This window comes from Rhyacophila brunnea, unplaced genomic scaffold (assembly GCF_057557595.1).
Source record: "Rhyacophila brunnea isolate RB1 unplaced genomic scaffold, BYU_Rbru_1.0 scaffold_15, whole genome shotgun sequence".
In the NCBI taxonomy this organism is placed as follows: domain Eukaryota; kingdom Metazoa; phylum Arthropoda; class Insecta; order Trichoptera; family Rhyacophilidae; genus Rhyacophila; species Rhyacophila brunnea.
This window is the reverse complement of record NW_028232806.1, coordinates 38443661-38462374: the sequence shown is the minus strand read 5'-3', so window position 1 is coordinate 38462374 and position 18714 is coordinate 38443661. Positions and strand designations below refer to the sequence as shown.

The 18714-nt window shown below is 33.7% G+C and overlaps 1 protein-coding gene across 1 annotated transcript in view; it reads right to left on the bottom strand.

Moving 5' to 3' along the window:
- Window positions 1-18714, bottom strand: part of nolo (ADAMTS-like no long nerve cord) — a 704571-nt gene that overhangs the window by 163030 nt on the left and 522827 nt on the right. Inside the window, exons 4-5 of the mRNA XM_085942742.1 lie at window positions 4564-4716; window positions 3496-3630 (exon numbers count right to left, since the gene is read on the bottom strand). Coding sequence (XP_085798868.1) covers window positions 3496-3630; window positions 4564-4716 — 288 coding nt within the window. The remainder of the gene's footprint in view (window positions 1-3495; window positions 3631-4563; window positions 4717-18714) is intronic.

Sequence of the window (18714 nt, the reverse complement as noted above, 5' to 3'; positions counted from 1 at the left end):
CTTTCGGCAGCTTCAGGCGCTGTGTACAAAGAATAATGATCCGTTATAAATAATAATGATCTATTATTAGGTTTTGACAATTTATTATAATATGCTATCGAGTGTATTGTTATTAATAAGATAGGGTTTTTACTACTTAGGTTTTTTACTGACACTTCAACTATTCATAATTTGTTTATTGTATTTTTTGTGACCTTTGACTTGGTCGGTAGGTAATGGAGTTTTTACCTACTTTATTGTATTGATTTATTATATAAGCTAGAGTAAAGAGTGTTTGTTGTCAGTGTGTGTTTACCTTTGGTGAGTGTATACGGCGCCTGAAGATGCCGAAAGGCGAAACCCGGGTCGCAAAATACGATTTAAATGGAATAGTACAGAGCTTGAATTCATAAGAATAAGATATTATTATACTGAAGAATGATTTACATAAAAAAAACTTGAGTATTTTATGTAAAGTAAATTAAATTCGTTGATATGACAAGAAAATTTATTTCATTTATTTAGAACGATTTATATTTTAAATTTTATATTTAACTTTATATAATTATCGAACCGAATACCTCCTCAGGTATTATGCGGCTCTGATACTTTATAATAATATTTCGTAATAAATTTTATTAAGTGTTGTTTTATTCAAATATCTTTATACTCCCAAGATAGTGCGTCATTGCCGATAGAGTATTTTATATAATTTAATAGGAGAATAATCCATGACAGAAAAAAACTTTTCAGTAAAATAAACTAACTATGTGTACACTTCTGAAACTTTGTTATCTCTTACTAAGTCAGCTCGCTAGAAAATCAAATATAATTACCTACTATTACATTAAGCGAAGAACGAGTGGGTACATAGTTAATTTCGTTCCGAGCGTTTTTGCGAAGGACGTTTGGTATTAAAACTTCTCTCCCCAAAAGTAGATAAAAGTTTGTATTAACATACTTGGATATACTTTTGTATCACTATTATCCGACTTATAGCGATCGCTGGGGAGCTATTTCAGCTGCTGAAAATTCGCACTTATGGGCGATGTTAAAATTTGAGATGTTTTTGCCATCGTACTTACTCCAAAAGAAAATTAAGTCCTTATACAATATTAAAGATTTTTGTAATTTTTTATTACTACGTGAATTGGATTGAAACTTAAACAAACATATATTATTAATAATAACTGTAATATACACCCACAATAGCGTAGTGAATAACGTATCAGGATATGATGCGCCTAGTTTCAAATCCCAATAAAACGGTTTTTGAAAATTTTTGAGTTAGATATATATTGTATTTAGATGGATATTTTTGTTACCTATAATACCTATATGATAGCCAAAGATAGCACATTCCGTGCTAAGAACGCGCCTGGCGTGTGGCTATTAGATACATATACTTTCACTGCTGACCAGTTAATTACCACATTTAATTATCATGCTAATTGCTACACGTCAGGCGTGTCTTTAGCACTGACCGAGTTATGGTAATTAACTAGTCAGCAGTGAATGAGTTAAAAACGCCAAAAACCGTATGATAAAAAATTAGGGTAAATTTCAAAATCCGCTAAAATGTTCGGGTGTGATTTTCAAATACCCCTAAAATGGATAAGCCACAAAATAAGTTAGAATGTACGAATTAAAAAATAAATATATAAAGGGGACTGTTCCGTTATCAGGAATACAGCGGAAAACACATTTTGAAAATAGCCGATAAACTGGATTATTTGTTAGGTTAACCTAACCAAACCTAACCTAACCTAACCTAACCTAACCCAACCTAACCTAACCTAAACTAACCCAAACTAACAAATAATCCAGTTTTTCGGCTATTTTCAAAATGAGTTTTCCGCTGTATTCCTGATAACCGAACAGTACCACACAAAGTTCACAGATTTAATAGATATGGGGTTTTCTCATTTTTTTCTCAGAACTAACTAAAATCGTTTTAGGGGCTTTTGAAACTAAGCGTTTCATAATATTATAATGTCGTAGGTCCTGGGTTCGAATTACGGGTCTTGCTAAACAAATCACATGTTGTATTATAATGTGTTTTTGAACCCAAAGAATGGACTTAATAGGTTGATCAAATATCTAAAATCAATTTATCGCAAACAAAACAAAACTTTGTTAAAGCAACCTCTACTCAATGGAGGCCTATATGAAATTCTTAGGATTGGACATGGTAAAAAAATATCTTCTTCTTCTTCCACGGCGCTACATCCCGGGGTGGGATTTGACCTCCTCCACAACCGCTCTCCACTCACTCCGGTCTCTCGCCACACTTCTCCAGTTACCGGGTCTTCCTATATGAAGCCAGTCCACTTCTACGGCTTCAGCCCATCTCCTTGGACTGCCTCTGGGTCTCTTCCGTTGGGGTGGCCACTTCGTCATGATCCTTGGCGCTCTAACTTCAGGCATTCTCTCCACATATCCCGCCCATCGCAGTCTTTGGGACTTACAGTATTTAAAAAAATATATCGTCACCTAAATGCGCAGATTGTAACTCCACGTTTGGCCTAAGATGAGTTAGGTATTCAATGCTATAGTAAATTTAATTGTCTATCGACCCGTTTATATACCTATTGTAACAAAAAATAACTGTAGAAAAAATACATTTTTCATTCCTTGTATTATCTCCGAAACTGTAATTTGTCAGTTTTCATACCTTGTAACTCCAGTAAAACCATACAAAAGTATATTATGTAGGTACATAATAAATTACGAGAACCATCGCAGAAGAAACCTGGCAGGGAGTGTATTTGAGCGCCTGAATATTATCTTCGAATGTGACCTCCCATTGTGTATTGAGCGTAAAGTGTTCAACTAATGTTTGCTACATGGACTCTTAATATTTGAAAAATCGAAAAAAGTTGTGTAGCGCAACGTGGATTAATTTAAGCCCAATATAGTCCATATTATCTTGTAGGCCCGAGGACTCAGATTAGCCGATTGTTCCTTGCGATGAATATAGAGCTCTTACTAAGGTTTATGAAAGAACTCCGGAATGAACTTAGCCCCCAGAATAATGAGAGATGATCGGACAACGTTAAGAAAAATGTAGAGAGGCTGAGTTTGACTGACTTGAGATTGGGAATCGTAAATAGAACTGAATGGTTTATAGAGACAGGCTAACGTAGCACTCTAAGTATTTGTTAATTATATAAGATTACCATAAACTAAACTGTAAGCCACACATACAAACACGAAATGTTGAGTTTTAACCTGAATACTTTATCAAAATTGAGAAAGTGTGTTTGCTAAAACTGTTGCATTATAGTGTAGGTGAATAATCAGGATAGAAACTGTCTGGATAAAAGTACTTCAATGCAAATATTCTACTTTATTCGCAATTGGTGATCGATGATTGTGTCCCGGATGAATTGGCGTTATGAGCTTTTTTTAAAGCTCGGGTGCACCCTTATTGGCATTCAGTAATAAGCCGGACCTATGTTAGTGGAGTACTGCGAGAAATGGCAAGACAATTTATATATTTTTTATGGACAGTACCTGGCACTTTCCGTTGATGCACATGTCCAGGCTTCCGGGGCGGCATCTGGTGCCATCTTGGACCCTGCTCGCAAGTTGAACCACCACTAAAGCTTCTTCGTCGGCATCTCCGATTATCAATGGTGCAGCATCCTGCTGAAATAGTAATTAAAACACAACATTTACTTTAGGCATATTGGCAGTAATTATTTTGAAATAAAAAAATGTGCCAATGTGACATAACATTTGTATACCCAATGTAACCTCTTCGAGACCAGAAAACTGACACATTGTAAAAAATATAATTTAACATCCATATCATTTATTAGGCTGACAATGACATTATGTAACTTATAAAAATATTTAACATATATACTCGTATCATTTTGAAAACACTGAATGTAACATTCTAATTATTGAACATACATCATTTTTAAAAACACTTCTGAGAAAATGTATTATAACAAATAGAAAAAATCTTTTTGAAAAAGGTAAGACCCCGCAGAGTCGAACCTGCATCGCTGGGTATCGCGCACGCCGCGCATAGACCACTATGCTAAAGCTTCCATAGTAATTACGACAAATTTTAACTATTTGCTCTTATAGTACTCTCTGACGTACTTTCCAAATTGAGCTACGATTGACTATCGGTTTTTGTATTTTAAATTAAAGTAGGTATCACTATGATAACTAACCGACGTCACGGATTACTCCAAGATATTTTAGTGTTGTAGTATTGGTAGTATTGGTTACATTTTTTCAGAAGTGTTTTCAAAATTACGTATATGTTCAATAGCTACTTAGAATATAACATTCTTAAGTCTTGTGAATTATTCGTTGAATCAAAGAAATAGTTAATTAAAAAAATTTAAATACAAAAATATGCTTCAAAACTATTTATTAAGTTCTACGGGTGTTTGAATTGAGAAGTGGAAGGAGCTAGGGGAGGTCTTCTTCCAAGAGTGCAACCATTCTGGCTGATGAAATGTAGCATGAATTCAACAAATAATTATTAATGATTTATTATTACAATCGTAATAACTAAAATGTCAACGGTATCTATAAATTGTATAATTATTTTATTCTTACTTGTGGGTGGTGCTGTTGCGTTCCTCGGCACGTTAAAGCGCAGGGTTCTGTCTCTTCGTAGTGAGGAGCCCAGGAGAAGATAGCTCCTTCATATGGAACCTGGTCATAGGCAGCGCATTGTCGAGCCCTAAAGTCTTGACTCTCAGGACATGGCTGTAACGAATTGAGAAAATTCATGTTAATATACGTTGAATAATAAAAAAATCGGTGTTTGTACTTATGTACGCGCGTTAGAAGTTATACTTCTTTGGCGTAACAAAAACAAAACATGTGATAACCTAGATTCTTCGACTAGTTCTTAATTATCTTGTTAAATTACACACTCAAGAAAAAGGAACGCTTATTGGAGCACCGTTGGTTTATTTATATACAATTTACCTTATATTATCTGCTAAATTATATAATTAATTCTCGTTGTTTTTATTTTTAAACTAACAAATGTCACTCTGACGTTTAATCGTTTGTTTACCAAAGGAATTGCTAATGGCATGGAATCAAACTTGCATTTGTATACAGCTGACTGATTCGCAGCTAACTTCATACTGTCGCGCACTTTCGTAACGGTGTGCGCGTGCAGCTCTCAATTTCACTCTCTACAAAATGCCCCAAAAGAAGTATAATTTCAAAAATAAAACGCAAACATCAAAATAATTCGCATGAATCATAGACGGATCGATAGCTTAGAGGCTAAAACACTCATCCGGAAAGTGAAAGACGTCAGTTTGAGTCCCACTCGGTCCAACGTTTTTTTCTAGATTTGTCTATTCTGCGGTTTTTTTTTAAATTACGATATTTTTATAATAAAGAATCAAACATTCTTAAAACCTTGTGTGTATTTAATATTGAATAAATAAAATACCTACGCTGTTAAATTAATGTTATCTCTAATAGTTATTAGTGGTAATAATGGTTATGTGAAACATCGTGCGCTATAATTATGTAGGTATTGTCAAACTAACTTAATAGCGCCTGTACACGTACATGGATTTACTGGCAGCAAAATTGCGTATTTTAAACTATCGTGACAATAACTATTTACACCTAAAAGTACTAACTGTCTCTCCAAGCTCATTCTTCAAGAGTAAGCTAGAAGCGATGTTGTCATTTTATGGTACTATTTACATGGTAATATGGTACATTTTATGGCGATAAGAAATAGCGTGAAAAGGTGCCTTTACTGGAGCATACGTACGAGATATACCGTTCGGTATTCGTCATATTTTTCCGAGTACATGTACTATAGCAGTGCTTCTCAAACCTTTTCATACCACGGTCCCCGAAATCAGAAAAAAAATCCAAGGCTCCCCTCTCCAAAAAAATTAATCTTTCGTGACCAACAGTACTTTATTTACCATTAATTATTATTATAAATACATTTGTATCAAAAATAATAGACCATTCTTTCATCTACTTGGTTGTAAAGCAAAACTTAAAAATAAAAACAAACAAAAATTAAATATAAATTTATTTTAGCTATAGCCTAAAAACAATTTAATGTGAGGGGTGTGATTGCATATTTTTACATTAGAAATCAATATTCGGTACAATGTTTAAAATGCTAATTTTCAGGGTTTGCTCCAAAGTTTCCGTTGAAAGACATGACCTGTGTTTATTTTTTATTACCAGTAATGATGAAAATGCTGTTGTCATGTTAAATTTTGACATGGGGGTTTAGGAATAGGTATGGATGGGAATATAGGATAGGGATATAGGATAGGGATAGGATGAGACTCGGGGAAATGGGATGAAGCAGGGTCGTGGGTGGTTTGACTTATTGCCTCTAAGACCTCAGTTACCTGTCCGGTTACTACACTCATTCGTTGGATGTTCCTGTATAATAATAAATTACATAATGATGGAATAAATATAAATATCTCGGTTTGAGCGCCACTCTATGATGATGCATAGAGACAATAGTGAAGGATAATTAAATGAAAAGCAAGTAGAGAAATTGCAACAATTGTATATTAATAAATAAGATAACTTGCGGGCTACAGTGTATAAAAATGTATAATTACTTAAGTGAATCACGAGCACCTAAAGCGATACAATATTTAGATAAATTAGAACAAAAACCCAAAAGCTAATTCGGTCGGTGGACCGTAACATAAAATGACAATAAATACCGATTACACAAAGGGCTCCTCAGCCTTTTCGCTGCCCTCGATTCCTTCCAGGACGGAATCGAGGAGTGCGTCTTCGAACGTGTGGGGACCGTGGAGTTCCTCCGATCTCCTGGCGTGGGGGGGACGTCCTTCAGATGGCCATCGTCCACGTCTCCAAAACGTCAGGAAATCGAAAGCCCTGTGCCCAGGGCCCGAGGCCCGGAACTGGCCAAGACGTCTGCTTCCTTCGAACGATCAAGACTGAGAGAACGACTCCTGCTTCGCCTTCGTGTAAAAAGCCCGCTATCTCCTATAACGCCGGAAATAGTGTGACGAACTCCGTACAAACTATCCCGTGCGCAGGCGCGATCCGGTCGTACTTTTGCGTAGTGTTGCCCTCGTAAAGACTTCCTTGACTTAGTGTGTTATGTTATAAAATAACATGACATTACCTCCAACCTCGGTAAGAGAAGGACAAGCCCTAGCGAGGACTTCGACTGTCAACTTCTCGGGGGGGTCTTCTGATAGCATCAATCCTCCCAGGGGTTGGGCATCATGGACGGCATGCTTAGAGATAGCGCGGCTACAGGCGAAGCGAAGGAGACATATAGATGTAATTTCCACTCTGTTATTTGGTGACAGAGGGAGAGGCTTATGAAGAATCCAAAAAACGAAGAAGATTATTTGCTGAAGAGTGAAGAGCTGGGAGAGGTCTCGTAGATTTACCCTACCTAACCGGTCCACCAATAAGTTATAAATTTTGAAAAAGATCTAATAAATATAAAAACACCTAAGCTCGTGTATATAGAAATATATAAAATATTATAATTTATCACAGATAATTCACATCAAAACAAATAGTGGGGATTCAACCCAGCAGTGTAAAACTGCAATATTTAGAATATATAAAAATTGATTTGGATAAAGCTTCCAAAAAGATAGGAAGAGTTGTATAATAATTATTAATTTGAAAAGATTTGATATCAGTATAAAAAATTGAAATAGTAGCCAAAAAATTTACATAAATGCACCTCAGATAATAATAATATATGAAATGGTATAATAAATTAATATATTGTATATAAAGGAATTAATATTTTAGTTAAGAAATTTAATTCAATTCATTAAATTGATAAAATTGTAAAAATAGTATAATATAATAGAGTAATTAATAGAATCATATTCAAGAAATTAAAATTGCTTCTATAATTTGAGTAATAATATAAGCATTGAGTAATTAAGTTGAAAATAATAATAGATCAGTGAATGATTTAATAAATTGATTTCAAATGATATTAAGTTATTGAAAAAAAGATGAACCTTTAATAGTTGGCAAAAGTTATAAAGTGCACAAAGCAAAAAATATAAATTCTCAATCGTATATGCCGTGGTTTTTGGCAAGTATACATAATAAAAAATAATCAATACAATAAATTCACCAACTTGGTTCGAACAAATAACATAATAATTAATAAACAATGAGTGCCAGTTTGCTTTTGCGTGAGGGCGTATCTGTCGGAAAGTAATAAATACTGTGCGTCAAGCACCGTCCGAATATTTAAAAAGAACATTACTAAAATATACTACTTTCAGATGTCTAATCTGAATAAAAATAACAGTGTGGCTAACAACCAACAGCTGTGATGTGGATTCTCTGTTAAGCCTGAAAGAACAAATGACGTGTGATGGACTTCCAAGCCATGGTCCGGATCCCAAGCAGCGCTCCCACAAATAAAATAACGCGAACAAGGAGGAAACTAAGCTAGAAAAGAATTCCTAGTACAAAATATAACATTAAAATTAATCATCGATTTTAGTATACTACGTTAAAGTCTACAATGGTGTAGCAAGATATCGTCCGTTCCAGAATATACGGCTCTGCTTCAAACTACTCTAAAACCTCGCGATAGCAAAACTAGCCATATCCCTTTCATACACACTTAAAGCTAACTACTTAAAATACTCCGCCGCAGATTCTGGACCAACTCAATCCCGCCAAACCCGAGACGCCATCTCGAGACAACTCCCTCCTTGCTGTTAGCAATCCAGCAAGAAGAGACCTGATCCGGATGAGCAAAAAAAAACGAAGTTAAGGAAGCACCACACGAAAACCAGGCAACGACGAGGAAACCATGAACACATCGGAAACTAAATGTAATTAAAGAACAACATGGTTCGCAACTGGTCCGACATTCAAGTTGGGGCTGCAAAAAATAAAAAATGAAAGGCTAAAGAGATCGTATTATAACGTCCACTTTCTTCCCTCAAGGAATTTTGATAAGTAGGTTGATTTCCTTCATACAGTCCAGGCCGCTGCACAACATCATCAGTGTCGACAGACGATCGCTTCTATTATTCGCATCACGCCTGCCAACTCACCACCATAAACATCAGAGTGCGGTGGAATCCACACAATCAGCGGCAGATTCCAACGCCAAAAAGAGAGGGGACTAACGGGACCGTCTTCAGCACCGATAGTTCAACCCAAATACCAAGAGGGTTGACTGCTAGAGAAAAAAAATCAGACGCGTCCGAGGAACATCTTCGGCACCCCGGATCACTAAAACAAACCGGACAGTAGTGAGACACCTTCAGTTCCCACGACTTCCAAGGAGCTAGCAGCCAACAAATAATAATAAAATCTCCCCGCAACCTGTACCGACAAAGATACATTGAACAGAACAAGTATAACCAATCACTACAATCAATAAAAAAAATATATTATAAAAATAGCAAACAAAACCGTCACGCAAAAACAAGTACAAAGGCAACTGGTATAATTAAAGATCACACGATCACCAGCGCGATGTACTTAATTAGACAATTGTAGGTAATTTTAAATATAGATATTTTATCACTAGGTAGCTAAACTGACAGGCCCTTCCAAACGCTAAGACAGCGGTTGCGTCTTCCGGGAACACCATAACTCTCATCCTGGCACTATGGTGGATTTTAGAACTATGCTTGTTTACCAAAAGTAGGTCCAGATGCTGAATGTGTGGTATGAATTGAGTAGGCCTCCTTCCCGAAAGGTCTGCAACCACCACCTTTGCGATGGACGTTCACCGGAACAAGGGTGTATTGCCATGTGCAGGAAAGAAGTCAGTAACTGAAATAGTTTACCATAGGTGAGTAAAAATTCACAAAGAAATTGAAATAAAGAAATATAGAATTTATAATAGAAAATATTACTCAATGACATAATATATGTATAAAATTTGCGATAATTAATTCGATAAAAAAAATCAATCCAAAAAAGAAGCTTGTAAAAGAGCAAAAATAATAATTATAATTTATAAATATCTGAGGTGTGTAATAGACAAAAGACCAAACAGTACAAAATTCCTTCACGAAAAAATTGAATATTAATAAATAGGCATTATTAAAATGCGGCCCTGACAAAATTCAAAATAATTGGTTAAGTGTCATTAGCACGGAAACACACCTTTCCATAATAATAAAAGAAAAAATCTTTGACATTGTGTGTGTCATAATGAATGAAGGTTTGATAACTCCTAAAGGTTTCAAACATAGTTGATAATAAATTAAATATCAGCATTGTAAAATATTGCCCAGTAATAAGCATGCTAAACAAGCAAAAAAAATTAATCAATTATTAAATTCAGGTTGAATTGAAAGAAAAAATAATTTAGTTAGTTCAAATGTAAATGTAATTAAATATCAAATTCCAGATTGTATTTGAAAGAAAAATATTTTAATACTCAAAGAAAATTTTTTAAATATCAATGAAAGAGAATATTCAAAATTAAAATGTACTCTAAATGCATATTATATGGAAGTTTTAAATAATAATTATTTATTTATATAAAAAAAATTGCAAAATCAAAAAGAATGTAATTAATAATTTAAGTGAAAGTAAATTGAATGTTTATGAATAATAAATAGCGGATGCTAGGATTTGAAAAGAGAAAAAAAAGAATTTAAAAATATTAATTAATGTTAGCTTATATGCTTTTTAAAAAATTAGGAGAGGACGGAAAGTTGCATATAGTTGAGTGAAAGCATCTAGAATGAAATCAAAAAGCTTTAAAAAAAATATGTCTTTAAATTAGAAAGGATTGACAGGAGAGAAAAAATTAAATTGATTCAAAAAAATATGTAGACGGAAGTTTTATATAGGAATTAAGAAGGAAAATTTTATTAAAAATATTCACCTGTAAAAATAATTAATTATGTATAATAACTAATCATTCCCACGAAAGAACAGAATCTTGAAATTAAATATTTCAAATAAATTCTATGAAGGTGTCATCTAGCGACCGCAAATGTAAGCGCGCTTGACGTTTTAACGTAAACAGAAATCAATTTGAAATATGAATATTGAATAGGAATTAAAAATGACTAAATCTATTTTAATGAACGAAAGATTACTTCAATTTTATCGATAATGAACGCGAAATTAATAATTTCAATTGTCTACATTATAAAAAAGAACAGATTTGAAAAACTAATATCGAACTGTCAGACAAGTAAGAAAAAACAATGTAAAAAAAAAAAAAAAACATAATCCGAAATAAATGTATTCTACCGTCGCAAATAATTAATTGTAATAGCAAAATAAAATGAATAGAAAGTTAATAATTAAAAAGAAATGAATTCAGAATAATTTAGTGTCAAATTTTAACAAGAATGAAAATATATCACTCAAATAATCGATGACAGCGCGACTGCCGACTAAAATGAAAGACCCGATAATGATTTTATTCGAGATATAGAAATTATTAATTATTCACAATATAGAAATGGAACGAAAGGACCTTTTGTAAACTCCATTCCATAATAAGGTTCATCCAGCTGTCCAATTGATTTGGTGTTACATCCACATAGTATGTTTCAATCCAATGGTTCTGTCAAATTTGAGGTTAATAATTCTTGTCATCCAGTAGGTATATAAATGTTCATGTCGATATCGTCCTAGTTTAACATCCTTCCTTCTCCTTTGGAACTTTATTAAATCACTTATAGCACCATACTAAACATTAAACAAACTTTTTGCTGAAACAATCAATGGTTAACACAAATTCCGATGCCCAAATATTGACATTTCCATACCAATAATGTGGGTATCACATAAATTATAGAAGAAGTATGTATTGATGATAAATGTGCAAATTGTATTTCAAAATTAGGTGTAAACCATATATAACACTCTTAATATTAATTTGCGAAGGAATAATTGTAACTTACAACACAAAATTAAATAAATTCCACAAGGACAATGATAAAATTGACGTATTGATCTCTATCATTTAGATCGCCATTCTGCGCATACCGCATAGACTAGTCCGACGTCTCTTGCAAGTACCGCGTAAGTCAATAAAAGACTATATAAATATATGAAAAATATAACACACATAGTTACGACCACCGAACCAGAAAATTTTAAGAAAAATATAACGCAAATAATACGTTTTAATTTGTCATTAATTAATTTACAAGTTTAATAAGTTATAAGAAATAGAATAATTATCAAAGTGCGTCTAAAATCACGCCCGATACGGAAGCGCACGCAAGCGATGTCACACGACGGTAATCAAAAAATTTAAAAGTCAGCCGGCAAAAATCGGTATAATTAGAACTAATGACTCTGAAAACAAAATACCGTTACGGTAACAATTATTGTATGAAATCGTGATTAGCAAAATTTAAAGTTTTATTAACGGAACAAATAAAATTTAGAATATTAGGACAAAATAACGAACGAGTTCACAATCCGAAACAAATAACTGTAGTCTTTGGGAGGTAAGTCATCGTGTTTTGGAAAAGAAATATTCAAAAAGAAACACGATGCTTGTTGGGTGCCAATGTCATGTTAAATTTTGACATGGGGGTTTAGGAATAGGTATGGATGGGAATATAGGATAGGGATATAGGATAGGGATAGGATGAGACTCGGGGAAATGGGATGAAGCAGGGTCGTGGGTGGTTTGACTTATTGCCTCTAAGACCTCAGTTACCTGTCCGGTTACTACACTCATTCGTTGGATGTTCCTGTATAATAATAAATTACATAATGATGGAATAAATATAAATATCTCGGTTTGAGCGCCACTCTATGATGATGCATAGAGACAATAGTGAAGGATAATTAAATGAAAAGCAAGTAGAGAAATTGCAACAATTGTATATTAATAAATAAGATAACTTGCGGGCTACAGTGTATAAAAATGTATAATTACTTAAGTGAATCACGAGCACCTAAAGCGATACAATATTTAGATAAATTAGAACAAAAACCCAAAAGCTAATTCGGTCGGTGGACCGTAACATAAAATGACAATAAATACCGATTACACAAAGGGCTCCTCAGCCTTTTCGCTGCCCTCGATTCCTTCCAGGACGGAATCGAGGAGTGCGTCTTCGAACGTGTGGGGACCGTGGAGTTCCTCCGATCTCCTGGCGTGGGGGGGACGTCCTTCAGATGGCCATCGTCCACGTCTCCAAAACGTCAGGAAATCGAAAGCCCTGTGCCCAGGGCCCGAGGCCCGGAACTGGCCAAGACGTCTGCTTCCTTCGAACGATCAAGACTGAGAGAACGACTCCTGCTTCGCCTTCGTGTAAAAAGCCCGCTATCTCCTATAACGCCGGAAATAGTGTGACGAACTCCGTACAAACTATCCCGTGCGCAGGCGCGATCCGGTCGTACTTTTGCGTAGTGTTGCCCTCGTAAAGACTTCCTTGACTTAGTGTGTTATGTTATAAAATAACATGACATTACCTCCAACCTCGGTAAGAGAAGGACAAGCCCTAGCGAGGACTTCGACTGTCAACTTCTCGGGGGGGTCTTCTGATAGCATCAATCCTCCCAGGGGTTGGGCATCATGGACGGCATGCTTAGAGATAGCGCGGCTACAGGCGAAGCGAAGGAGACATATAGATGTAATTTCCACTCTGTTATTTGGTGACAGAGGGAGAGGCTTATGAAGAATCCAAAAAACGAAGAAGATTATTTGCTGAAGAGTGAAGAGCTGGGAGAGGTCTCGTAGATTTACCCTACCTAACCGGTCCACCAATAAGTTATAAATTTTGAAAAAGATCTAATAAATATAAAAACACCTAAGCTCGTGTATATAGAAATATATAAAATATTATAATTTATCACAGATAATTCACATCAAAACAAATAGTGGGGATTCAACCCAGCAGTGTAAAACTGCAATATTTAGAATATATAAAAATTGATTTGGATAAAGCTTCCAAAAAGATAGGAAGAGTTGTATAATAATTATTAATTTGAAAAGATTTGATATCAGTATAAAAAATTGAAATAGTAGCCAAAAAATTTACATAAATGCACCTCAGATAATAATAATATATGAAATGGTATAATAAATTAATATATTGTATATAAAGGAATTAATATTTTAGTTAAGAAATTTAATTCAATTCATTAAATTGATAAAATTGTAAAAATAGTATAATATAATAGAGTAATTAATAGAATCATATTCAAGAAATTAAAATTGCTTCTATAATTTGAGTAATAATATAAGCATTGAGTAATTAAGTTGAAAATAATAATAGATCAGTGAATGATTTAATAAATTGATTTCAAATGATATTAAGTTATTGAAAAAAAGATGAACCTTTAATAGTTGGCAAAAGTTATAAAGTGCACAAAGCAAAAAATATAAATTCTCAATCGTATATGCCGTGGTTTTTGGCAAGTATACATAATAAAAAATAATCAATACAATAAATTCACCAACTTGGTTCGAACAAATAACATAATAATTAATAAACAATGAGTGCCAGTTTGCTTTTGCGTGAGGGCGTATCTGTCGGAAAGTAATAAATACTGTGCGTCAAGCACCGTCCGAATATTTAAAAAGAACATTACTAAAATATACTACTTTCAGATGTCTAATCTGAATAAAAATAACAGTGTGGCTAACAACCAACAGCTGTGATGTGGATTCTCTGTTAAGCCTGAAAGAACAAATGACGTGTGATGGACTTCCAAGCCATGGTCCGGATCCCAAGCAGCGCTCCCACAAATAAAATAACGCGAACAAGGAGGAAACTAAGCTAGAAAAGAATTCCTAGTACAAAATATAACATTAAAATTAATCATCGATTTTAGTATACTACGTTAAAGTCTACAATGGTGTAGCAAGATATCGTCCGTTCCAGAATATACGGCTCTGCTTCAAACTACTCTAAAACCTCGCGATAGCAAAACTAGCCATATCCCTTTCATACACACTTAAAGCTAACTACTTAAAATACTCCGCCGCAGATTCTGGACCAACTCAATCCCGCCAAACCCGAGACGCCATCTCGAGACAACTCCCTCCTTGCTGTTAGCAATCCAGCAAGAAGAGACCTGATCCGGATGAGCAAAAAAAAACGAAGTTAAGGAAGCACCACACGAAAACCAGGCAACGACGAGGAAACCATGAACACATCGGAAACTAAATGTAATTAAAGAACAACATGGTTCGCAACTGGTCCGACATTCAAGTTGGGGCTGCAAAAAATAAAAAATGAAAGGCTAAAGAGATCGTATTATAACGTCCACTTTCTTCCCTCAAGGAATTTTGATAAGTAGGTTGATTTCCTTCATACAGTCCAGGCCGCTGCACAACATCATCAGTGTCGACAGACGATCGCTTCTATTATTCGCATCACGCCTGCCAACTCACCACCATAAACATCAGAGTGCGGTGGAATCCACACAATCAGCGGCAGATTCCAACGCCAAAAAGAGAGGGGACTAACGGGACCGTCTTCAGCACCGATAGTTCAACCCAAATACCAAGAGGGTTGACTGCTAGAGAAAAAAAATCAGACGCGTCCGAGGAACATCTTCGGCACCCCGGATCACTAAAACAAACCGGACAGTAGTGAGACACCTTCAGTTCCCACGACTTCCAAGGAGCTAGCAGCCAACAAATAATAATAAAATCTCCCCGCAACCTGTACCGACAAAGATACATTGAACAGAACAAGTATAACCAATCACTACAATCAATAAAAAAAATATATTATAAAAATAGCAAACAAAACCGTCACGCAAAAACAAGTACAAAGGCAACTGGTATAATTAAAGATCACACGATCACCAGCGCGATGTACTTAATTAGACAATTGTAGGTAATTTTAAATATAGATATTTTATCACTAGGTAGCTAAACTGACAGGCCCTTCCAAACGCTAAGACAGCGGTTGCGTCTTCCGGGAACACCATAACTCTCATCCTGGCACTATGGTGGATTTTAGAACTATGCTTGTTTACCAAAAGTAGGTCCAGATGCTGAATGTGTGGTATGAATTGAGTAGGCCTCCTTCCCGAAAGGTCTGCAACCACCACCTTTGCGATGGACGTTCACCGGAACAAGGGTGTATTGCCATGTGCAGGAAAGAAGTCAGTAACTGAAATAGTTTACCATAGGTGAGTAAAAATTCACAAAGAAATTGAAATAAAGAAATATAGAATTTATAATAGAAAATATTACTCAATGACATAATATATGTATAAAATTTGCGATAATTAATTCGATAAAAAAAATCAATCCAAAAAAGAAGCTTGTAAAAGAGCAAAAATAATAATTATAATTTATAAATATCTGAGGTGTGTAATAGACAAAAGACCAAACAGTACAAAATTCCTTCACGAAAAAATTGAATATTAATAAATAGGCATTATTAAAATGCGGCCCTGACAAAATTCAAAATAATTGGTTAAGTGTCATTAGCACGGAAACACACCTTTCCATAATAATAAAAGAAAAAATCTTTGACATTGTGTGTGTCATAATGAATGAAGGTTTGATAACTCCTAAAGGTTTCAAACATAGTTGATAATAAATTAAATATCAGCATTGTAAAATATTGCCCAGTAATAAGCATGCTAAACAAGCAAAAAAAATTAATCAATTATTAAATTCAGGTTGAATTGAAAGAAAAAATAATTTAGTTAGTTCAAATGTAAATGTAATTAAATATCAAATTCCAGATTGTATTTGAAAGAAAAATATTTTAATACTCAAAGAAAATTTTTTAAATATCAATGAAAGAGAATATTCAAAATTAAAATGTACTCTAAATGCATATTATATGGAAGTTTTAAATAATAATTATTTATTTATATAAAAAAAATTGCAAAATCAAAAAGAATGTAATTAATAATTTAAGTGAAAGTAAATTGAATGTTTATGAATAATAAATAGCGGATGCTAGGATTTGAAAAGAGAAAAAAAAGAATTTAAAAATATTAATTAATGTTAGCTTATATGCTTTTTAAAAAATTAGGAGAGGACGGAAAGTTGCATATAGTTGAGTGAAAGCATCTAGAATGAAATCAAAAAGCTTTAAAAAAAATATGTCTTTAAATTAGAAAGGATTGACAGGAGAGAAAAAATTAAATTGATTCAAAAAAATATGTAGACGGAAGTTTTATATAGGAATTAAGAAGGAAAATTTTATTAAAAATATTCACCTGTAAAAATAATTAATTATGTATAATAACTAATCATTCCCACGAAAGAACAGAATCTTGAAATTAAATATTTCAAATAAATTCTATGAAGGTGTCATCTAGCGACCGCAAATGTAAGCGCGCTTGACGTTTTAACGTAAACAGAAATCAATTTGAAATATGAATATTGAATAGGAATTAAAAATGACTAAATCTATTTTAATGAACGAAAGATTACTTCAATTTTATCGATAATGAACGCGAAATTAATAATTTCAATTGTCTACATTATAAAAAAGAACAGATTTGAAAAACTAATATCGAACTGTCAGACAAGTAAGAAAAAACAATGTAAAAAAAAAAAAAAAACATAATCCGAAATAAATGTATTCTACCGTCGCAAATAATTAATTGTAATAGCAAAATAAAATGAATAGAAAGTTAATAATTAAAAAGAAATGAATTCAGAATAATTTAGTGTCAAATTTTAACAAGAATGAAAATATATCACTCAAATAATCGATGACAGCGCGACTGCCGACTAAAATGAAAGACCCGATAATGATTTTATTCGAGATATAGAAATTATTAATTATTCACAATATAGAAATGGAACGAAAGGACCTTTTGTAAACTCCATTCCATAATAAGGTTCATCCAGCTGTCCAATTGATTTGGTGTTACATCCACATAGTATGTTTCAATCCAATGGTTCTGTCAAATTTGAGGTTAATAATTCTTGTCATCCAGTAGGTATATAAATGTTCATGTCGATATCGTCCTAGTTTAACATCCTTCCTTCTCCTTTGGAACTTTATTAAATCACTTATAGCACCATACTAAACATTAAACAAACTTTTTGCTGAAACAATCAATGGTTAACACAAATTCCGATGCCCAAATATTGACATTTCCATACCAATAATGTGGGTATCACATAAATTATAGAAGAAGTATGTATTGATGATAAATGTGCAAATTGTATTTCAAAATTAGGTGTAAACCATATATAACACTCTTAATATTAATTTGCGAAGGAATAATTGTAACTTACAACACAAAATTAAATAAATTCCACAAGGACAATGATAAAATTGACGTATTGATCTCTATCATTTAGATCGCCATTCTGCGCATACCGCATAGACTAGTCCGACGTCTCTTGCAAGTACCGCGTAAGTCAATAAAAGACTATATAAATATATGAAAAATATAACACACATAGTTACGACCACCGAACCAGAAAATTTTAAGAAAAATATAACGCAAATAATACGTTTTAATTTGTCATTAATTAATTTACAAGTTTAATAAGTTATAAGAAATAGAATAATTATCAAAGTGCGTCTAAAATCACGCCCGATACGGAAGCGCACGCAAGCGATGTCACACGACGGTAATCAAAAAATTTAAAAGTCAGCCGGCAAAAATCGGTATAATTAGAACTAATGACTCTGAAAACAAAATACCGTTACGGTAACAATTATTGTATGAAATCGTGATTAGCAAAATTTAAAGTTTTATTAACGGAACAAATAAAATTTAGAATATTAGGACAAAATAACGAACGAGTTCACAATCCGAAACAAATAACTGTAGTCTTTG